Source organism: Schistocerca nitens, chromosome 4 (genome assembly GCF_023898315.1).
Source record: "Schistocerca nitens isolate TAMUIC-IGC-003100 chromosome 4, iqSchNite1.1, whole genome shotgun sequence".
Taxonomy (NCBI): domain Eukaryota; kingdom Metazoa; phylum Arthropoda; class Insecta; order Orthoptera; family Acrididae; genus Schistocerca; species Schistocerca nitens.
In genome coordinates this window covers 379,479,759-379,501,645 of record NC_064617.1, presented here as the reverse complement: position 1 = coordinate 379,501,645, position 21,887 = coordinate 379,479,759, and the positions used below count along the sequence as shown (strand labels likewise).

At 36.3% G+C, this 21,887-nt stretch overlaps 1 protein-coding gene across 4 annotated transcripts in view; it reads left to right on the top strand.

Moving 5' to 3' along the window:
• Positions 1-21,417, top strand: part of LOC126253116 (F-box/LRR-repeat protein 2) — a 719,590-nt gene extending 698,173 nt beyond the window's left edge. For all 4 annotated transcript variants that reach the window (XM_049954234.1, XM_049954235.1, XM_049954237.1 and 1 more), the window contains one exon: positions 20,252-21,417. In XM_049954234.1, coding sequence (XP_049810191.1) covers positions 20,252-20,387 — 136 coding nt within the window. In that variant the 3' untranslated portion in view covers positions 20,388-21,417. The remainder of the gene's footprint in view (positions 1-20,251) is intronic.
• The last annotated feature ends 470 nt before the right edge of the window (positions 21,418-21,887 follow it).

Below are 21,887 nucleotides of genomic sequence, written 5' to 3'. Positions count from 1 at the left end.
TTAGGCAAGGGGCGTGGGTAGGAAAGGTCAAACAAGTGAGAAAGGAATAATGTTGATTTTATTATTAACTACCACCTACACAGTTTGTTCAATATGGACACTGGAGACATCAGCAACATGCTGCATCAATGAAGTGATGTGATCAAGAGTTGTTTGCAGCAGTTCCACTGTAATCTAAGCAATGTGCTCCTGTATACTTACCGGCTTTCAGAGTGGATAGAGAGTGAATGTGTACCTGGTCAAAAAAATTCATATAGATATCCCCAGAGTCAAAAGTCAGATGGATTCCAATCAGGTGATCCTGCAGGACATGCAACTGGAAAATCTCTGAAGATAACAAGTTTATGGTAGGTTGCATCAAGCAGAGCTTTCACTGAGCAAGCAATATGAGTTGTTGCCCCATTTTGCATGAAAACAATGGTTTCCACACAGTTGTTTTCTTCCAAATCTGAAGTCACGTGCTGTACAAGGAGGTCTCAATAGTGTGCATGTGTTATAGTATGCCTGACATGTCATCTAAGTGTATTTTCTTCGAAGAATAATAGATTTAGAATAAGGGTGCTTGTGAATCCACACCACACAGTCACATACAGTGAGTACAATGGCTGTTCATGCACAACATGAGGGTTACCAATATCCAAAATGCAGCAGTTCTGTGTATTCACTGCAACCTGTAGTGTAAAATGTGCTTTGACACTCCACAGAATATTTCCCAGCCACATGTCATCAACTTTGATCCAAGCCAGAAACCAAAGAGAAAATTCAGAACATTGTGGTGGATCGTGAGGTTTCATTTGCTGCACTATCTGGATCTTGTACAGGTACTGGTATAACATAGACCATGTAACTTTCCATGCTGTTGACCATGGGACAGACAATTCTTGTGGTACCATAGAAGCACTAACACTACCCGGGCCATATTCTGCATGATCAGTGACAGCAACAGCGACCTCATCAATAACTACCATCAGGATGGGACATCTTCCCATTCCAGGTTCCGCGTAAAGCTCACCTGTGCTTACAGTTTCATTATCATCTTCTTTAAACCACTTAACAATGTTGGGCCTCTCCTCAGACCTTTCAGTCAGCCGTACTCTCTCAATTCAGCACTGTGATTGCTGTTGTTCACATAAAATGCTTTCATGGTCAGCATACGCTCTCTCTTCTTGATAGCCATACTGTTCCCTCATGTTATGACTTGTCAAACAACATTGTGGATGTCATTCTGTCATACAAACAGTATACAGATGATATTTGCAACTGGTTAACAAAATTAGAACTAGTCTTTTCCAGTGTAAATTGGTTCTAATGGCTCTGAGCTCTATGGGACTTAACATCTGAGGTCATCAGTCCCCTAGAACTTAGAACTACTTAAACCTAACTAACCTAAGGATATCACACACATCCATGCCCGAGGCAGGATTCGAACCTGCGACCATAGCAGTCACGCGGTTCCAGACTGAAGCGCCTAGAACCGCTCGGTCACCGCAGCCAGCTATAAATTGGTCCCATATTAATTATTTTAGCATAAATACCAAGTTTCACTGCCATATGATAATTATTGCCCACACTGGACATCTGTGAGTAGATGCACTTTCGTTATAACCTCCTGGTACATGATAAATGTACAATAGCTGTTACTCATTTATGCTGATTTTTAGATTCCTTGAAACATGACAGCTTTTATTCTGCTTAGCACTGATATATTTAATCAGAATGTTTCATTTTAAATCACTTTATAACCATTTTCCTAGGAACTTTGTTGCACCTTTACTTGGATTTTGTTGACTGTTCATGTTGTCACCAGCACCATGTATTTATTTTCTCTACCCAATGATAAAGGTGTGTGGGCACAGTATGTATGAACTCAACATAAAAATCTACAATAAATACTATGAAATATTCAGTTTAACTAAACAAAAGTTGTTTTCTATTTATTTATTTTCCTTTCGCTATGACCATTCACCATCATTCTCTTCTAAGCAGGGGTCAAAAATAGGGCGATGAGAGTAAACTCCTACTTGGTACTATTAAATGCTCCTTTGCAACCTACCAGTGCTACCTTGTGTTGCAGTAGGTGCCTTAAACAGATATTTGGATCCACCAACAGCATTGTAATTCAAGAAAAGAAACCTCTCTATTTATGTGATCTAAAAAATGAGCGTAGATTCACATGTAATGTCCAGTAAACAGATGACAAACACAAATAAAGGTATTTATAGATGAAAGTTAATAACAGTGGTATGGAAAGGATAGATTGCTACGTGCCACAAAGAAGAGGCACTGAGCCACAGACAGACTCAATGTAAAACAATGCTAGAAATATTTCATCTTATGGATGAAGTCCTTCTTCAGAAGTAGGAAACACACATTCACACAAGAAAAATTCACACATAAATGACCACTGTCTCTAGGCACTAAGGCCCAACCAAGGTTGAAGAAAGACAAACCTATGTTTACATTATTTGTATATTCAAAGAGCTTTTAACAGTGATGACTGGAATATTCTCTTTGATCTTCTGAAGGTAGTAGAAATAAGATACAGGGAGTGAAAAGTTATTTGCAACTTTTATCAAAATTAGACTGTGGAGTGGGAAAGTGAAAGGAAAGCACTGGTTGAGAAGAAAGGGAGACAGAGTATTAGCATATCTTGAATGTTATTCAATCTGTACATTGAGGAGGCAGTAAAGGAAACAAAGGAAATATTTGGAAAAGGGATTTAAGTTCAGGGAAAAGAATTAAAAAAATTAGATCTGCAAATGACATACTGCAGTCCTGTCAGAGACACCTCAAGACTTTGAAGAGCAATTGAACAGAATGGATGGTGTATTGAAAAGAGATTATAAGATAAGCATCAGCTGAAGTAAAACAAGAACAATGGAATGGAGCCAAATTAAATCATGTGATTCTGAGGGAATTAGTTTAAAAAGTGAGACACTAAAAGCAGTGGATGAGTTTTGTTATTTGGACTATAAAATAACTGTTGATAGTTGAAGTAGAACTGTTATAAAATGCATACTGGCAACAGCAAGAGAAGAGCTTCTGAAAATGAGGAATTTTTAATATAAAATATAAATTAAATTGTTATAAAGACTATTTTGAAGGTATTTTCCTGGAGTGTAAACTTTTGTGGGTGTGAAACATGGATGTTCAGCAGTTTAAACAAGAAGAGAATGGAAGCATTTGAGTTATGGTGCTACAGAATAATCATGAGGATTAGATGCATAGATCGTATACCTAATGAGGAGGTACTGATCAAATTGGGGAAAAAAAGAAATTTGTGACACAACTTGAATAGCAGAAGGGTAGATTGGACACATCCTAACACCACAAGGAATGTAAGGGGGCTGGGGGGGGGGGGGGGAATTGTAAAGGTAGACCAAGTGATGAATACAATTAGCAGGCTCAATCAAATATAAGTTGCAATATTTATTCAGATATGAAGAAACAACCTGAACATTTTGTAATGGAGTGATCAATTGATAACTGTTTTTTTTGTAGTTGATCAGAATTATATTCAATAGAGTATTTCTACACAATAGTTACACAAACTACTATCTCACAGGATATGAACTGGTATGTCATGGTTGCCTTGTGATCTATGTATCTTAAACTAAATGAAGGTACATTCCAATAATTTCAAGATTCATCACAAATCTAGATGACCTAGTTCTTTTAGATTGAAATTTGGAAAATATTTGCAAATTCATCTTTTGTTTATTATCCTGTGACATTTGTGTATCAGAATGTATTCAGAGATATGTGTATAATTTTGTAAATTTGCTTAATAAAAATAAGGTATGATTTAAAATGTGACTTCAATGAAATGCATTGATGAAAAATATTACACACAACAATTAAAAATATCACTAAAGTAAATAAATTACAAATCATATAAACTTTATAAAAAATAAAAGTAAAACAAAATCTTAATCTTATTGTTCATGGCAGCTAGCGTACACTGGTGTGCTACTATAGGGGACACAGTGTGTGTCAGAATTTCATTCACACCATACCCATAATAACAAGAAAGTACCTGATACAACATTCCAATGATCTTATGACTGCAGATGCTTGAACAGTGCAGCCGATTACCAATTAGACAGGACATACACTTGTTTATGTGAGATTTCTACTTAGATGGACAGAGATTAACTGCTTGTGTGTACAATAACTAACAACTCTTGTAATATTATTCATCAATCATAGGAGATTTCTTTTTAATTTACACAGAAGTTCATACAAAATGAAACTTGGGAGCAGAAAAATTACTGGCAGGAGAGACACATAAATTACATATCTTCACCATCTTTCTTCCTTGCTTCCTTCACTATTGCAGCTTGCTCCAGTCTACAGTCAGCAGAAATCTGAAACTTTTAGCCAAATAGCATATATGCTTCAGCAACTGCTCACTGATCTTTGAAAGTTTACTGTACAGTAACAAAGCAGCAATTTAGGTGGGAGGTATGTGAACCAATGACACTGTTGCCACATAAACTGTATTATGAACACACATATGTTCAGTGACAGTCATTTATTGATGGCGCTATTTGGATAAACTGATACTCCAGAAATGAAATTGTGACAACATTATGCATTTAGAGCTATCAGGGAAAAGTTTCTTCTCATAGGCAGCAGATAGGAACACAGAGGTTCTATAACTTATATACCTCTCCCAGTTGATTCTTAAACCACCTTTTTCTTTTTTCATCAGTTTTTGAGCCCTTTCTACAGCTCCATCTGCAGCTGTATGAAGTCTGTTCAAAAATTTCCAGAACAATCATAATTTCACACTAACTGTATATTGGATGAAATGCGACAGTGTTTAATGTGTAACTGCTGGAAGTTTCATTGTTGTATGTCTGTTAGTCATTGTTCAGTGCTGTACAGAGTAGGACGTTATGTCACACAGTTTGCAAAATTCGAGATGGCAGAGTTAGAGAAGCATTAAATTTTCCATGAAGCTGAAGAAAACCTTTACAGAGACACTCCAAATGATGCAGGAAGCCTATGGTGATGAATGCTTAAGCCTTACTCAGTGTTACAAATGGTTCACATAGTTTAAAAATCACCAGAAGGAAATTAAAGATGACGTACGTTCAGGACATCAGGACATCCTTTGACATCCACTGCCGATGATCTTGTCAGTAACATCAATGAAATTGTGCATACCAATTGAAGACTGAGAGACTGATAGATTTCAGGAGAATATAACGTTTCAGTTGGATCATGTCATGAAATCCTTATGCAGAATCTTGAAATGCATTTTGTTGCCACCAAGTTCACCCCATCGCTTATGAGTCAAGACCAGAAAGACCTTTGCCTCACAATCTGTGAAGAGGTTTTGGATCACACAAACGAAAACAAGATGTCCCTTAAGAGAATCATAACTAGTGATGAGATGTGAATCTATGACTGTGATGTTGAGACCAAGGTTCAATCTTCTCAGTGGGTCGGGAAACATTCTCCAAGACCAAAGAAAGGTTGTTAGGCTTGCTCAAATGTCAAAGCCAATGCTGATAGGTTTCTTTGACTTTTAAGGATTGGTTCATTGTGAATTCATGCCACAGGGACAAACTGTTAATCAATGTTCTTTATGAAATGAGTAACACTGTGCTGCCTGTGAAAAAATTGTAAAATTCATACACTCTGTTGACCAGTGTCTAATCAAGTTGTTCTCTTATTCAATGGTACTGTTGAAACATGTTGTGATGCCTTGTGTACAAAGTTCTGGAAGTTTTTGAACAGACTTTGTACTCTGCAAACCACTGTGAAGTACATGACAGAGGGCACAAGCATTTATACCAGTTATTATGATTTTTGTCTGTTTGACCCATGTGTTGAGCACAGGATTTGTGACTATTTAAATGCCTCTGTGCACACTCTAATTAATGTAGTCTTGTCTTTGGCTCCCTGTGGGTATAATGTGTAATGGAGTGTCATGATATTCCTAGAATCATAGTTAAAGTTGCCTCTTGAAGCACTGTAAACAGGCTTTCTTGAGATAGTTTACATCTACTTTCAAGATTTTGCCAGTTCAGTTTTTTCAGTATCTCTGTGACAGTCTCCCATGGATCAAACAGACTTGTGACCATTTATGTTGCCCTGCTCTGTATACATTCAATATCCTTTGTTTATCCTTCTTTGTATGGGTCCCACACACTTAAGCAATATTCTAGGATGGGTTGCACAAGTCATTTGTAAGTCATCTCCTTTGTAGACTGACTGTATTTCCCTAATATTCTACCAATAAACTGAAGTCTGCTATCTTCTTTACCTACAAGTGATCCTCTGTGAGCACCCCATTTCATATCCCTATGAAGTGTTACATCTAGGTATTTGTATGAGTTGACTGAGTTCAACTATGACACATTGATATTATTGTCATAGTATGCTACATTTTTTTCATTTTGTGGAGTACACAATTTTACATTTCTGAGCATTTAAAGCAAGTTGCCAATCTCTGCATCAATTTGAAATCCTATCAAGAACTGAGTAAATAATTTTGCAGCTTCTTTAGGCAGTTATTCATTATAGATTGCTGTATCACCTTTGAAAAGTCTGAGGTTACTGTTATTATTGTCTTTGAGGTCATTAATATATAACATGAACACCAAAGATCCCAACACACTTAGCTACAGCACAGCAGATGTTAATTCTACATCTGTCGATTACTTTCCAACTGAGATAACTTACTGTGTCATCACTACCATAATATCCTCAGTCCAGTAACACATTTTGCTCAGTATCCCATATGATTGTACTTTTGATAGTAAGCATAGAGTGGTACTGAATCAAATGCTTTTTGTAAATTGGGAAATACTGTTCTATGTGACTGCCTTGACCCAAAGCGTACAGTATGTCATGTGACAAAAGTGCGAGTTGGGTTCCATATGATGGATGTTGTAAGAATCCATGCTGGTTGGCATGGATGAGGTCATTCTGTTGGAGATACATCATTATTTTTGAGCTCAGAATATATTCTAAGATTCTGCTACAAATCATTGTCAAAGATATTACATGTTGGTTTTGTGGCTTACTTCCTCTACTCTTCTTGGAGATGAGTGTTACCCATGCTTTCTTCCAACACCTGTGCACAGATTTCTGTTCAAAAGATCTACAATAAATTACAATTAAAGGAGGAGCTAACTCAGCTGCAAACTCGGTATAGAACTGGATGGGGATTCCATCAGCACCTGGAGCTTTGTTCAGTTTTAATGATTTCTGCTACTTTTCACTGCCACTGACTCTAAAATTTGTTTCACTCATCTTTGCAGTGGTACAAGGATTAAACAGGGCAATTGCCCTGGATTTTCCTTTGTAAAAGAACACTAGCCCATCACGGTTTTGTTTTGCTATCCTCAGTTTCAGTTCTTGTCTCATCGTTAAGTGACTGGACATTAACTTTGGCACCACTGACAGCTTTTCCAGATGACCAGAATTTGTTTGGGTTTTGTGAAATTTTGTTTGACAATATTCTCTCATGATAGTTATTGAAGGCATCATGCACCGTGCTCTTGTCAGCCAAGATGCTGAATGAAAATTTCAGAATCTTTCTATCTATAGTCCTGTGCTTTGTTTTACACCTATTATCACTTATCTGTTTCTTTAGAGTGAATTTATACCATGGAGGTTCCCTCCCATTGTGAACTGTTTTACTGGCCACATACCTATCCAGATAATGGTCAACTATTCTTTTAAACTTGAGCCATAGTACCTCTACATGCTCCTGCCCTGTGCTGAAAGTTTCATGTTCCTCATTGAGGTATGACACTACTGATTTTTTATTTAGTTTACTGAATATATAAATCTTTCCTCTTGTTTTAGTGGACCTTTGTAGTTTAGAAATCATTGTTGCTACAACTGTATCAGGGTCAGGGTGGACATACTCAAAGACATCACATCAGTTTTTTGCCACTGGATCTAATATATTTCCATCAGGAGTAGGCTTCCTGCCTATCTGTTTTAGATAGTTTTCAGAGAAAGTATTTAGTAATGTTTCACAGGATGTGTTGTCATGCCCACCAATAACAAAACTGTAACCACCTCAACAGAAGGATACAGGGAGGAAAAACAGCAGAATCCAAAAGCTGAAATTTTTTGGGGGAAATAAAATAAACTTTCAGATGATTAAATTTATTATAGCTTTTTTTTTCAACAATCTTATTGAACTTTAGTTGATTTTTTGCTTGTGTACCCCTGACAGAAATAATTAATTTAACATATAATGGCTGGTTTGTGTTTTCCTCCTGCAGTTTACAATAAGCAAATGAGAACTGCTTATAAAACTGCTTGGGAGCATGTGGTCTTGTGTTGACAATGTATATTATTTAAGTCTATAAAGATTTTGACTTGTTATTATCAAAGTTCAAAAAATAATCCAAATTCAGGAAATGTGTGAAATAAAAGGGCATTCCCTTTAAAAATCTCTTTCATCATTGGAGGTATCTTGTTGTTCAGATAGCAGTCCAAGCTGATGGACAGCAACAAGTTGGTTTCAGTACTCCCCACAATCCTCATCTTCACAGAATTTCATCAGGATCTGCAAGTACTTGCACTTGTCTTTGGGAAGAAGAATAGGTGAATGGTATAGCTGCTCAGGTTCCTGATGATCTGTTGGCATTGTTGTTGCCTCTGCTTCTTCCACTGATGCTTTATCAGTACTATGAAGACTGGTTCATTATAAGTATCTCTGTATTTTATGGTTTTTGATTTTGCTTGAAGGAATCTTAACAGCTTCACTGACCTAAAAGCAAAAGAAAGCTTTTTTTATGACTTAGAAGAAAGACATTTACTCCAGCTTTTAAACATCTTCTGTTCAAACAAGACATAAATAAAAGGACTTAGGTTGACTCGGGCCTCTGCAATCACTTTTATCTAGCTATCAGGAGTTTCAGCTTTTACATACTTGGGGATCAATACCATACTTTTATCTGGCTCCATGAAAGAATGGCCACATACTGCAAATGCAAAAGTCACCTTCTCAAATCACATTAATTCAACAGTGACATTAGTGTAGGAATTGAATGATGGTGTTGTTTTCATTTTGTTTCCCACATGAGTTGCAAAGACACGAAGCAATTGGTCCTCTCTGTTCAGGTAATTGTAGAAAAATGATGAAGTATTGATACAACATCATTTGATCCCATCTTTGTCCATATCTGGTCATAGGTGTACGTAACTGATGAGCCAGTTGATAAAATATGGCTACTGAAAATTTAGAAAGAAAACAGTCTTATGAATATACCTCACTTGAAGCTGTATTCATTGTATGGAGGTTTTCAACAAAATCTATTCCAATGGTCTCCGTAGTTGGTGATTGTTTAGCCTCTTTTTTGGCAGTTCTCTCTGTAGAACCACTCCCCTTTTTTGAGATGCAATAATCTTTCATTTTCTGCTTCCTATTATCCCCCTGCAGCATTTTCCTGTCTTCTTCTCTTGGTGCATTACAGATTTTTCTCTTGACATCAGTTACTTTGGCTTTCTGTTCAACAGCATGTATTTGTTCAAGGGCAGTTTAAAGTGATGTCAATTTCTGAGACAAAAATGTGTATGATTGTTTCATAAGAAATCTGAATGTTTGGATATTTAGTAAAAAAAAATGAAACAAGTTTCTGCACATTTAAGTCTTTTGGAAACATACATTTTGTGAGGTTTTTTTTTTATATTGTAATGTCATTTTATGCCAATGGCCTTGCTGCAGTGGTAACACTGGTTCATGTGAGATCACTGAAGTTAAGTACTGTTGGCTTTGGCTAGCACTTGGATGGGTCACCATCTGGGTCTGCTGAGTGCTATTGGCAAGCGGGTTGCACTCAGCCCTTGTGAGGCCAATTGAGGAACTACTTGATTGAGAAGTGGTGGCACTAATCATGAAAATTGGCAATGGTCAGGAGAGTAGTGTGCTGACCACACACCCCTCCTTATCTGCATCCAGTGACGCCTTAGGGCTGAGGATGACATGGTGGCTGGATAGTACTGCTGGGCTTTCAATGCCTGCCTGGATGTTGTTTGCTTTTTGTTTTCTCAATGTGCTTTTCTTCCTCTGAAGGCACCAAAAAACTGGATTACTGTTTCATGAGTCCATACAACAAACTTTTGAGGTCAATTATTGTGCTTTCCTCTTTCATCCAATGGTGACTCACCAGTTCTTCTTAAAAATGTTTTAATTGTGTGGAGACAGGAAGTTTTAATACCAAACAGTGGCTGAGATGCTTTAAAACATACTGGTACCTCTACTGCTTCACCATCCCTAATCACCCTAGCTTTGTAGCTATAGGAGCTGTCATTTAACTTAGCATCTTCTTCATTCTACCTAGGTTTTTATTTATATATTTATTTATTTGTTTTATCCTCTTTCAGCATTAATATGCAATCAATGTCAGAAGAATTACAGCTATTTGTATATTAAGTTTTACACAACAAAATATTACACGGTAAAAATATAGCAGTGTTGTACCCTATTAGCTTATAACTGCCTCTACACCCATATCTATACATAACATTACGCCTTAATTTATCAATAAATTAGTTCATCTTTACAACTATTCTGAAATTCTTCTATACTACAGAAAGTCTTTTCCTTCATCCACATTTTGGTTTTAGTTTTGAAAATATCCAGTGAAACAAATTGAGCCTGAACGTGTAAAGTGTTGAGAATTTGCACTGTGCTACAGGATGCACTGAGATAAGGCCTGATAAATAACTGTTTTGTGCACAGTACCACCATCATACCCAATACCATTGAATTGTGTTATTAAATAATGCCATTTATTTTTAGAATTATTCTTGAAACATTCATATCATGTACATTGGAACTCAGCTCCAGTTTCAAATAAAGAAGCTCATAGTTGTTAATGAACATTACTGAGGTGACCATATGTTTTAAATTTTTTCAATGATTTTTCCTCACTAGCACACACATATTTGTCACTTCCTTCACTTAAATTACAGTGAAATTACTCTACAGCATTATTGCAACAAAAATTCAAGCTATAAATTAAGAAAACCTATTAACCAAGAAACACAATACATATAATATGCGAATCATATAAATCAGAAGCTATGATCACAAAATCAGTGACAATAGATCATGAGTCACCACACATAGCATGCATGTGCCAATTGTTGCTTAAACAGTTTGTGCTGTTTATTACCATCATTCAGGTGGATCCTGCTGCTTTTTCCATTGTATAAAAATTCTGTAAACATTTGTAACTTGAACAGTGTTGTGTTTTCCTTTGTACTATTTAACACAATGAAACAGCTGAATGAGAATCAAACAATGATACCAATATCTCATTTTTAATTTTTTTTTTTTTTTTTTTTTTTTGGACAGTGTTAGAACACACAGTCAGCTACTTGGGTAGCAGTCTCTGATGTAAAGTGCACCCCTGACCCATTCAGGTTGACCTTACACTTATCAACCCTATCCTGTAAGTCAGCAAAGTCACATCCTGGCTTGTCACAGAACTTTAACAGCTCCGATTCATGCATACCACTTGACTCAGAACCAGGAGGCCATGATCTGTTCTGGGAACAATGCTGTAGTTCATAAGCTTTGTTGAAATTCGTTGAGCAAGGCTGGTACTCTAAACCTTCTCTATCAGTTACTGGAAAGATCCAAGTATGATCTCGGAGCCCAGATGAGGGGTGTCTTTTGTCCCAACATGTGCCACAAACTGCAGTTTTCCACACCCTGCTTCCTCTATGACTGCTACACTAGCCTTTTCAATCTATTGAATGAAGCTCTCCGGCATATACATTGAATGCACATGGTGCTTTCCCCATCCCTTGCCTACCATTTCCCTAAGGTTTAGCATTATTCACCACATTTCTAAACTGCTTTCCCCATCCCTTGCCTACCATTTCCCTAAGGGGTAGCATTATTCACCATATTTCTGAACTTCTGATGATTAATAGACCCCTATCCTTTAGGATTAGCCTCGCCTTGACATGGAACACAGCACATTTCCCCAAAGAGAAAGTGAATTTCCCTGGTTAAGTTTCATTTTAAGTGGAAGACAGCACCTCAGACTTGTTGGTTGGGGGCTTGGTTGTAACATCTGAATTCTGCCTGGTCCATATCTTCCCTTTTGTGCCTACACCCTTGGTGGAGGCCAATCTTACCATCCTCTCTGTATGGCCCTGATGAGTAAATAATTAGTAGTTTGGTGTCTTGTATGTAATGGTGAACTGGATAACAGCAGTCAGCTGCTCACTTCAGTAAAATGTTATTGAATTGTATTTAGTGTGTGAGCGCAGTAACTGTGGGTTTTAGATGAATCATTGGTATGTCAACTATATACTTGAATATACACAGGGTGTTTGAATAAGAGTTTTTCACATTCTTACCGGAAATAATATTGGTCAAAACTAGAAAATGGTTCTACATACATATGCCCAGTAACAAATACTTGTTGAGATACAAGCCATTTTTACTTACAGTAACTATCAGTCTACTCACACTACAGGAAGTGCCCAATTTGTTTAACTCTCATTCTCATGCATCCTCCAAGCCCTTGTTCTCAAAGAATCATGAGCTCTTATGAACACATTTGGCTACCCTCGGATTTGGTCACACATCTCTGTCATTTGTGTACATTTTTGGTGGGTGAGGAATAAATAAGAGACTTTAAATGTCCCCATAGCAAGGAATCTAAGGGATTATCATCAGGTGAAGGCAGAGGCCATGATACTAGGCCCCCTTGAGTAATACACTGCTCACTAAATATTTACATTGGGTACTGTCGCATCAGGTGTAGATCATTGGGTTGTGCCCCATTATTCAGAAACTGTATATAAGGAGTGATCAAAATGTTTCCATTCAAAGGCCATACTAATCTCTTGCCTACATATCAGGGCTTGTATAGCTGCACTGGAGACACACTGTGTTGTATATATGCTGCTACAATTTCCTCAAACAGAGACTTTTTATCACCCCTTATACATTGTCTTTCTACAAAGGTAACAATTTCAATAATGTGGGTAATTTGCCATGGATAAATTAGTGTCCAGTAAAGTGCATGTGCCTATAATTCTATCATCAATGATTTCTTCCCATAAATGCATGAGAGTTTACATCTGTCTACATATGGTTACTGTGGTAATCTTTTATCCCACTCCATGTTCATCCCACCTCAACTGCAAAATAAAATGTGATCTGTGAACTTTCAGCATTTTGTCTTAGAACCTACTGAAAGTACTGCAATCTGGCATGGTAGTGTTATACTATGTACATTGTAAGTGAGATGGATAAAGTAACTGCTCAGGCAGAAATTATCAGAGAGGAGCACGATGTATGGCTTCAGACGCCACAATTTCTTGCACGCCTTTGTCGGTATTATTGTCTACTTGCTGCAACTCTCACTCCTCCATATACAGCATGAAAACTGTATAACAACTATTGCAAACACTTGTCCTTGTTGCAAATGTTACCATGTCTGATAGTTATGTGAACATTTGGCCAAACATTTTTCAGATGTGATGTGCCATTGAGGGTGTCATTTACCATACATGAGAATTGCCTCTTGATTAATTTCATTGATTGAACCATGGCAGAATGCCATTTCTGCCATTTTCCATGCGAATTCACTTTTTACTTCATTCACACTTCTCAGAATCACTAATCTTGGTCTGATGCCAGTGTAAACTCAAAACAATATGTACGGAATGACTGATGTAGAAGACAATGATAAGCATTGCTTCTGACCACACCATCACAACTAAATGACTAGGTGTAGAAAAAACCCCAACCAACAAGTAATTTGCATTGCATGCAACCTGGGAGACAGCCAACACTACAGAGCACTGACCACAAGTAGCATGTTCCACATTTTAACCAGTATTTATTCCTTGATATCTGTCCATAACACTTTCTTGTAAGAATATGGGACTTCTTTGCATTACTGTTGTCAGTGTGTTTGGTGTGTGTCCCATAGAAGTTTACATTTTTATATTTATGGATATGAACTTATGATGGAACACACTGTATGTTAACATACCTGACTTTTTAGAATTGTGTACATAAATACAATCAGTGATGATATATAAGTAGCAGTAATACTAGTAGTTTTATTTATCCATAGATCTCTCTTACACGGATATTGGAAATGTCTTGGTATCACAATTTAAGAGCAACAAAATGAAAGTAATTCGCAAGCACAAACATTTGCAAACTTACTGGTCTAAAATGACAAGGAAGGAACATGTAGTTGGTAATGACATATTTTTCATTGTCCATTTTGCCTTGCCTTTAGGTAAGATATGTATGCGTATCCAGCTCAACCTGACTGTATTTCATTTTTCTAGTAAACTGAAGCTGGAACAAGGGATAAAAAATTTGCTGTTACTTGTTTATAATAAACATAGTTATTTGTTAATCATTTACTTAGCTGACTTATAACAGAATGTGTTGTAGAACGCTGTTTTACCAATAACATTGTTTTACTAACTAATTAACTACATTTCAGCTTAAATCACTGATATAAGAAAATGGAAATAGTTCTATTACTGACCTTTGAGATGACTGATCCTTCTTCTGACAAATATTCTGAGAATATATATGATTTGCTTTATGCTTACTATTTCTTTATGGTTGCTCTGAAATACATGAATTAGTTCATCTGATAACCTCTTAATGCTTTGTAATAATATTATTATATTTATCAGTTACATTGGACTACTGGAGTTTTTCCACATTGACTTTTTGGTTGAAAGTTGTGAAGTTTCGTTCTTGTGGTTCAATTTCCATCAATTTTGATTGTGATTTACTCAACTTGTCTGTAATCTCTATAGCCCTTCTATGTTTCAATTGTGATGAAAATATGTGTCTTCATTTTGTAAATCTTAATTTTGTCTGTTTTCTCTGCAGCTGATATCTTGACTTCAACTGCTTTGAGATCTTGCTCCATTTCTTGGATCCACTGTCCTCCAATCTTCTTTCTCAAATTTATCATCCTGTTTCTGGCTGCTGCAGGACGTGAAAGATATTTGTTCTTCATTGCACTAGTGTCACAATAGACAATTTCAATGAAGAGGACTCTCCACACTCCTTCCACATGATAATTTATGTTCATTCAAGTTCAGATGGTTCTTCTTACAGTTTTGAGGAGTTGGCTAGTACTTCTTTCAGTTTATATTTCAAACATAGTTTCACAAATGAAGCTATGTTTGTGAATGACTTCCAGATGAGTTACACTTTAGGTTGTTGGATTTTAGTATCAATTGGCAAGCATTTCTTAGTATATGTTGACAAGGTCTTAAATTGTGCTTTTTCACTTTGTTGATTCTATCTGTCCATGTCACTTTCTCGCTTAGATTGTGAATAATGATTTCTCCTGGGTACGGCAACACTGTGTTAATTTTCAGATCATATTTGAGACTTTATTTATAAACATGGATTTCATGAGCATATTCTCAGTTTTCTTAAATGTTACATGTAGTCCAAGTTTTTGAATTATTGTCCCCCTTCACTGGTGGTCTAGACATGAACTTCTACTATATCAAGGCCTAATCAGTTTTTCCTTAGTAAAAGATTTTCACCAATTTTGATTTTAGGTAGCTTTTTATTTTACCAAATCTTCATGATGTAGTGAAGGGTAAGCAGGCTTGTCTGAGGCCAGTCTTTGTTATGAAAGCTTTTACACTCCTCCTCTGCTTTTTACATTGAAATTTGTGCTGATTAAAGTTAGTGTGAGGTTTTTTAGTTATTTTGAATAAAGACTTTATGCTCTGAAGATTTTTAAAAGTGTCAGTCTGTGGATACTATTTTAGTTTCTTTAACCTGTGGATTAGATAAATAATTGTTTACTTCTGTACTTGTAATTTTCCATTGTCAGTTCTGGGTCAAGACATTGACCTGGACAACTTCACTATGGGCAACATTCTCCTTCGCATTCTACAAGTTGCAGTTCCAGACTGTTTTTGATGCTGTTGTAAATGACACTATGGATCAAAAGTATCCGATCACCCCCCAAAAAATATGTTCTTCATATTAGGTGTATTGTGCTGCCACTTACTGTCAGGTACTGCATATCAGCGACCTCAGTAGTCATTAGACGTTGTGAGAGAGCAGAATGGGGCACTCTGTAGAACTCACGGACGTCGACCGTGGTCAGGTGATTGGGTGTCACTTGTCATATGTTTGTATATGAGATTTCCACATTCCTAAATATCCCTAGGTCCATTGTTTCCAATATGATAGTGAAGTGGGAATGTTAATGGACATGTGCAGCACAAAAGCATATAGGCCGACCTTGTCTGTTGATTGGTAGAGAGTGCCGACAGTTGAAGAAGGTCGTAATGTGTAATAGGCAGACACCTATCTAGACCACAACACAGGAATTCCAAACTGCATCAGGATCCATTGCAAGTACTATGACAGTTAGGTGGGAGGTGAGAAAACTTGGATTTCATGCTTGAGTGGCTGCTCATAAGCCACACTTCATGCCAGTAAATGCCAAACAATGCCTCACTTGGAATAAGGAGCATAAGCATTGGATGACTGAACAATGGAAAAATGTTGTGTGGAGTGATGAATCATGGTACGCAATGTGGTGATCCGATGGCAAAGTGTGGGTATGGTGAATGACTGGTGAACATCATCTGCCAGCGTGTGTAGTGCCAACAGTAAAATTCAGAGGCTTTGGTGTTATGCTGTGGTTGTGTTTATCATAGAGGGGGCTTGCACTCCTTGTTGTTTTTAAAGGCACTATCAGAGAATAGGCCTACATTGTTGTTTTAAACACCTTCTTGCTTCTCACTGTTGAAGAGCAATTCGGGGATGGCAATTGCATCTTTCATCATGATTAGGCACATGTTCATGATACACGACCTGATGGCAATAACGTCTATGTAATGGACTGGTCTGCACAGAGTCCTAACCTGAATCCTGTAGAACATCTTCGGGATGTTTCGGAATGCCGTCTTCATCCCAGGCCTCACCAACATACATCGATACCTCTCCTCACTGCAGCATTCCATGAAGAATGGGCTGCCATTCCCCAAGAAACCTTCCAGCACATGACTAAACATATGCCTGCAAGAGCGGAAGCTGTCATCGAGGCTAAGGGTGGATCAACGCCATATTGAATTCCAACATTACCGATGGAGGGCGCCAAAAACTCTTAAGTGATTTTCAACCAGGTGTCTGGATACTTTTGATCACATAATGTGTGTGTAAGAAAATTTTGTATGTGCAGTCCGGAAGGTTATCCTCTTTAATTATCTTGACTGGTTTATATCCTTTTTTAAATATTTGATGTACTATTCCTGATGACCAGAGCTCTGGAATTTTCCATGTGATCGTCATTTGAATTAGATGCTGGTGAAATTCATAATCACAAGATTTCCTTAATTTTTTCAGATTTCTGTACAGACTAGATCTTCATCTATCCACTCTATGGTGTCCTTGAAGTGATTTTGGTTTCCTTGTCTTATTATTTTATGAGTTAATTTTATTTGTTTTAATTTTGATTCTTCTGACCTCTGGGTGTGATACTCTATTCAAGTTTGATCCTTTCTCTGTACCACCCAGTCATTTACTTCATTCCACCATTCAGGTTTCTTTGTGGGATTTATTAGAGCTTATTGTTCTGCTAACAATTTTAATTTGGTGCTCAGTGATTTTAGAATTTTAGTGTTAACAGATTCTTCTTCTATTTTTCCATACTACTCTATTTTTGTTACCAAAGTTGTTGGGTCAGATTTTCTCCTGTTTTAATTTGGAAAGCTTTTCTTCATCATTGGGGTTGTTAAGTTTGTATGTTCCAGTTTAATAGTTTGATCCAGGATCTACTCCCCATGGGATACTGATATTGTGGATTTACCAGTGGTGGAATTTATCAGTGGAGATGTGATTCAGATGCCATTCACTCTTTCTAACACTGAAATGTTTCCAAGTTTTTAATTTGTGGAGTTTAATTTTAAAGCGTGATGACTTTGAGAGAAGATTGTGGTTTATGCCAACTACAATAATTCTTTGACTATTGTTCATGGACATTTAAGAGCTACTCTCTTTTCAGTGATGTCATGGTATCTTTTTTTTATTCCAGTTATAAATTTAAATCGACAAAGAGAATATTAATGTTTGAAGAAAGGACACTTACTGAAGTATAACACAGTAGAGCCCAGAATTTTTCTGTCTTCATGGTGTTATTTTTTTAGCTGCTGAGAGCGAGCACTTTAATATGAGGATGAATTAAATATAAGCCAGAACTTTTTAAGTCAGTTTATTTAAGCTTCAGAAAAATTCATGCACATGAACTAATTTTTCTGTATAGTCTCCTGAATGGGAAACACATATTTCCCAGTAGATAGATCCCTTTTTTGTAAAATGAACATGGCTATGACAGAAGCCAGTTGGGCACTAACTTTAACAGCACCACTGTGTCAGATCTGTGTCCCCCAACTGGTTCCTTGAGTGATTCATACAAATGAAAAGGGGATGATGTTCTAGTGTGGTCCAGAACAATCTCTGATTTGTTGTTGTTGTTGTTGTGCTCAGGCAGCTGTGTGGGTTTGAACATTGTCATGAAGCATGATCACATATCCCACCTTTTCTGGTGAAACGACCATTGTATTTGGTCCAAACATTGGTCCAGACATAGTATGTGGTATTCACAGCACGATGTTTATGGAGAAAATTGATTTGAAAAATTACTTTAAAATCAAAAAAGACTGTTAAATGAGCCTTCCCTTAGGAAATACAGTTTTCAGCTTTGGCGGACAAAGATTCATCCTATTTGCACCATTCCACACTGTTTGTTTTCAATTACAGTTTGTAATGATGCACCCATGCTTCAGCTCAGGTCACAATATGGTGCAGAACATGTTCTCCTTCAGTCTGATAGTGTGTCATTTGCACACCTTGAGATGATCAAATTTCACTAGAAGCTGAACAGTGCCTTTATGCCTTGAAATCCAAGCACTGTAATAAAAAGGAAGAAGAAGAGTTGACCAAGGAAGGATGGTACGACAGGACTTGGAAAAAGCCTGACACAATTACATGAAAGCAATGCCAAACTCAATTTTGGACCCTGTGATGACCATCTGCATACCAAAAATTTGAATCCCCTGGGGGAGAATTATGAATTTGGAATATAAACTTAGGAAGAAAAATTATTTGGTTGACCATCTCAAAAGCTTATATTAGATCCAAAAATGTCTCAGATGTTAACTGTTTCTCATCCATTATTATTAAAAAAGTCAGTATTAAGTGAGAAATCCAGGAATGTACTACGGCACCATCAGTCCATGAAGATGAGATTAGATGGGTCACAGCATGCACAGAAGCATCTGATATTATTGTTTCCATATCCCATATGTGAACAGAACAGTAAGAAACTCTTGTGTTGTGATATGATCGGCAGTAACCTCTGCCATGCACTTTACAGTGGTTTACAGGGTCTGGATGCAGAGCGAGATATGTATGTATGCCATCAGTATCTGCTATGTATGTATTACTTAACTTTAAGATAGCCTTCATTGTTTCTTTCTTGTTTACATTTGAGCAAACAATGACATTCTGTGTGTTGATCTTTTTCCTATTGACTGTTGTTTTTCACTGTAATTTTTTTTTGATTTTTCAGGTGTTTTAGTAAAGAAAATAGCAGATATTTTTGTTGTTTCAGGTCAATGTAAGACATTTTTTATGTCTGGACTTTTTTTTAAAAAATTCTTCCCAGCTTCCCTTTTTTTATGGACTCTCATATAGCTTTTGCTACAACACTATATTATTTCATGCTTTTGTTACTGTCTTTCCTTTTTTGTTTTTAAATGATTTTTCCTGAACGTGGACATTCTTTTTCTTGCAGGGTTAATGCAATACTGTAGTCTCTGTTTGTGACAGGTAGTTCTAATTCCCCTTGTGATCCAGCCATGTGTCTTGTATAGTTTCTAACATTTGCTTTTTAAGGTGTAATGAAATTGGGCTTAAACAACAGTCTAGACTGCAGTAATATTTTATTAATGACTAGTTTCAAGTTCATGTAGAAGTCATGTTAAAAAAAAAAAAAAAAGTGAGCACCATCTGGCTGTTGCTGGCAGCTCCTTGGATGCTCTTGTGGCAACTTGGTCTCTCTTCAAAATAATTCCCTTCATTTGTCTCATAAAGACTGAAATTCCTGCTTTTAACCTTTAGCACATCATTGTTTGAGGACTCTCCTTTAATATAAATGGCAAGCATTAGATCATTAGTTTTTACTGCATTCAGTTATGTTATTTATATTCACATTTTTTTTCTACATTTCAGCGATGGCAGATACTATGAGGTGGTGAAAGCAAACTTTGAACGTGCTGATCGTACTACTGTAGTTCGCACAACCACAAACTGCCGTATCTCCAATTACTACCTACTTCATAACTACAAAGACCTTATATTCAATTGATATTACAGATAAAATAAGTTAATGTCTCAAGTAATTAGTTAAATTTATTACTCATTTATAATGGCAGAAAATATATTTTTGAAACAAGTGTTGACTGATTACAATAATCTTTTCCACCCATTCACCTCATTGACAGATGTACTGATTACAGCTGCCATATGCATGTAACATAATATCAACTGTCTGTATGATTTAGTAGCTGATTCTCATAGTACAAATGCAGGCAATACTAAATAAACCTAGTCTGATAGTTGTGAAAAACTTTAAAAAGAGGTAGAAACAAGCATTTATTATGTGTACTATTAAAGTTAAAATGCTATGGGTGAGTCACAGAAAAAAATTAGCTGAAAATAGATAGTTTGTGACACAAAAAACTGACAAAATGAAAGCCATACATTATAAAGTAGGAAACCGAGTACAAATATTTATATTTGAGCCTTAACAAATGTCTTTTGTACTGAAGTTAATCTGATTTGAAAATACATGAAAAGTGAAACTGTAAACATTTTTCTGACACCTGAAAATGAGGAAAATTGATGTGAAAAATGCAAGTAGATTCTTCGAAGAAATGCAAGCGCTCATAGAAGTGATTTTCTGCTTGGTTTCATCATTTTTTTATAGAATTCAAACCATAAACTATATTTTGTCATCAAAACATACTCATATCTCATAAACTGTTGTTGTGATCACAAATGGAGCAAAATGAGATATCAGAGTAAAGTAACGGAATAAACATTGCTCTCGAACTTGTATAATTGCTCAAGATAAGACTTAAATGTCAAATAAATGCACATTGTTGTACAATAATGTCAATCATTTTATATAAAGTGTGTTTAAGTGGTTGGTATTTGTCAGTGCCTTACCAGTATATTTATATTTTTGGTTGTAAGGTGTAGCCTATACATCAGAAGTTCAGCATTGGTACTGATGTTTTTATATTTTGTTACTCTGATATATGTAACTTTTATGCTAATCCTCCAGGTGAATGGTTGAAATTTTGAAATGCAATAAAATTCAAAATACATTTTCATTAGCTGAGTTTGTTTTCCCACCCCAGCATAAAATGTCTCACTTACATAAACAAAGTATGAACTATTTAAGTAATAAGTACATAATATTGTGACAGAAAAAAATCATATGATCTTGGAAGCAAGATTACCATGCAATAAAGTTACTGTGTTCTGGAAGATGAGGGTTGCTATTATTTTGATAACATACTGTGTATGAAAATGACTTCAATAAATTTTTTGATTTAGTTAGCTAGTTTCATATTCCATGGACCATTTGTATGACACATAGTAATATAGGCAACAAGCCATTTTATACTCACATCACAAATTATTTTGTAATTATGAATATGTGCTAATCATTTACCAGAAAAAAGATATAAACATGTTAGTTAGTATTTCCTACCCATCACCTTTTCCACAGTACTATAACAGAAGTTCTTCTATGGAATAGGAGTTATCAATGAGAAATTTTTTCAGTTTCTTTTCACTT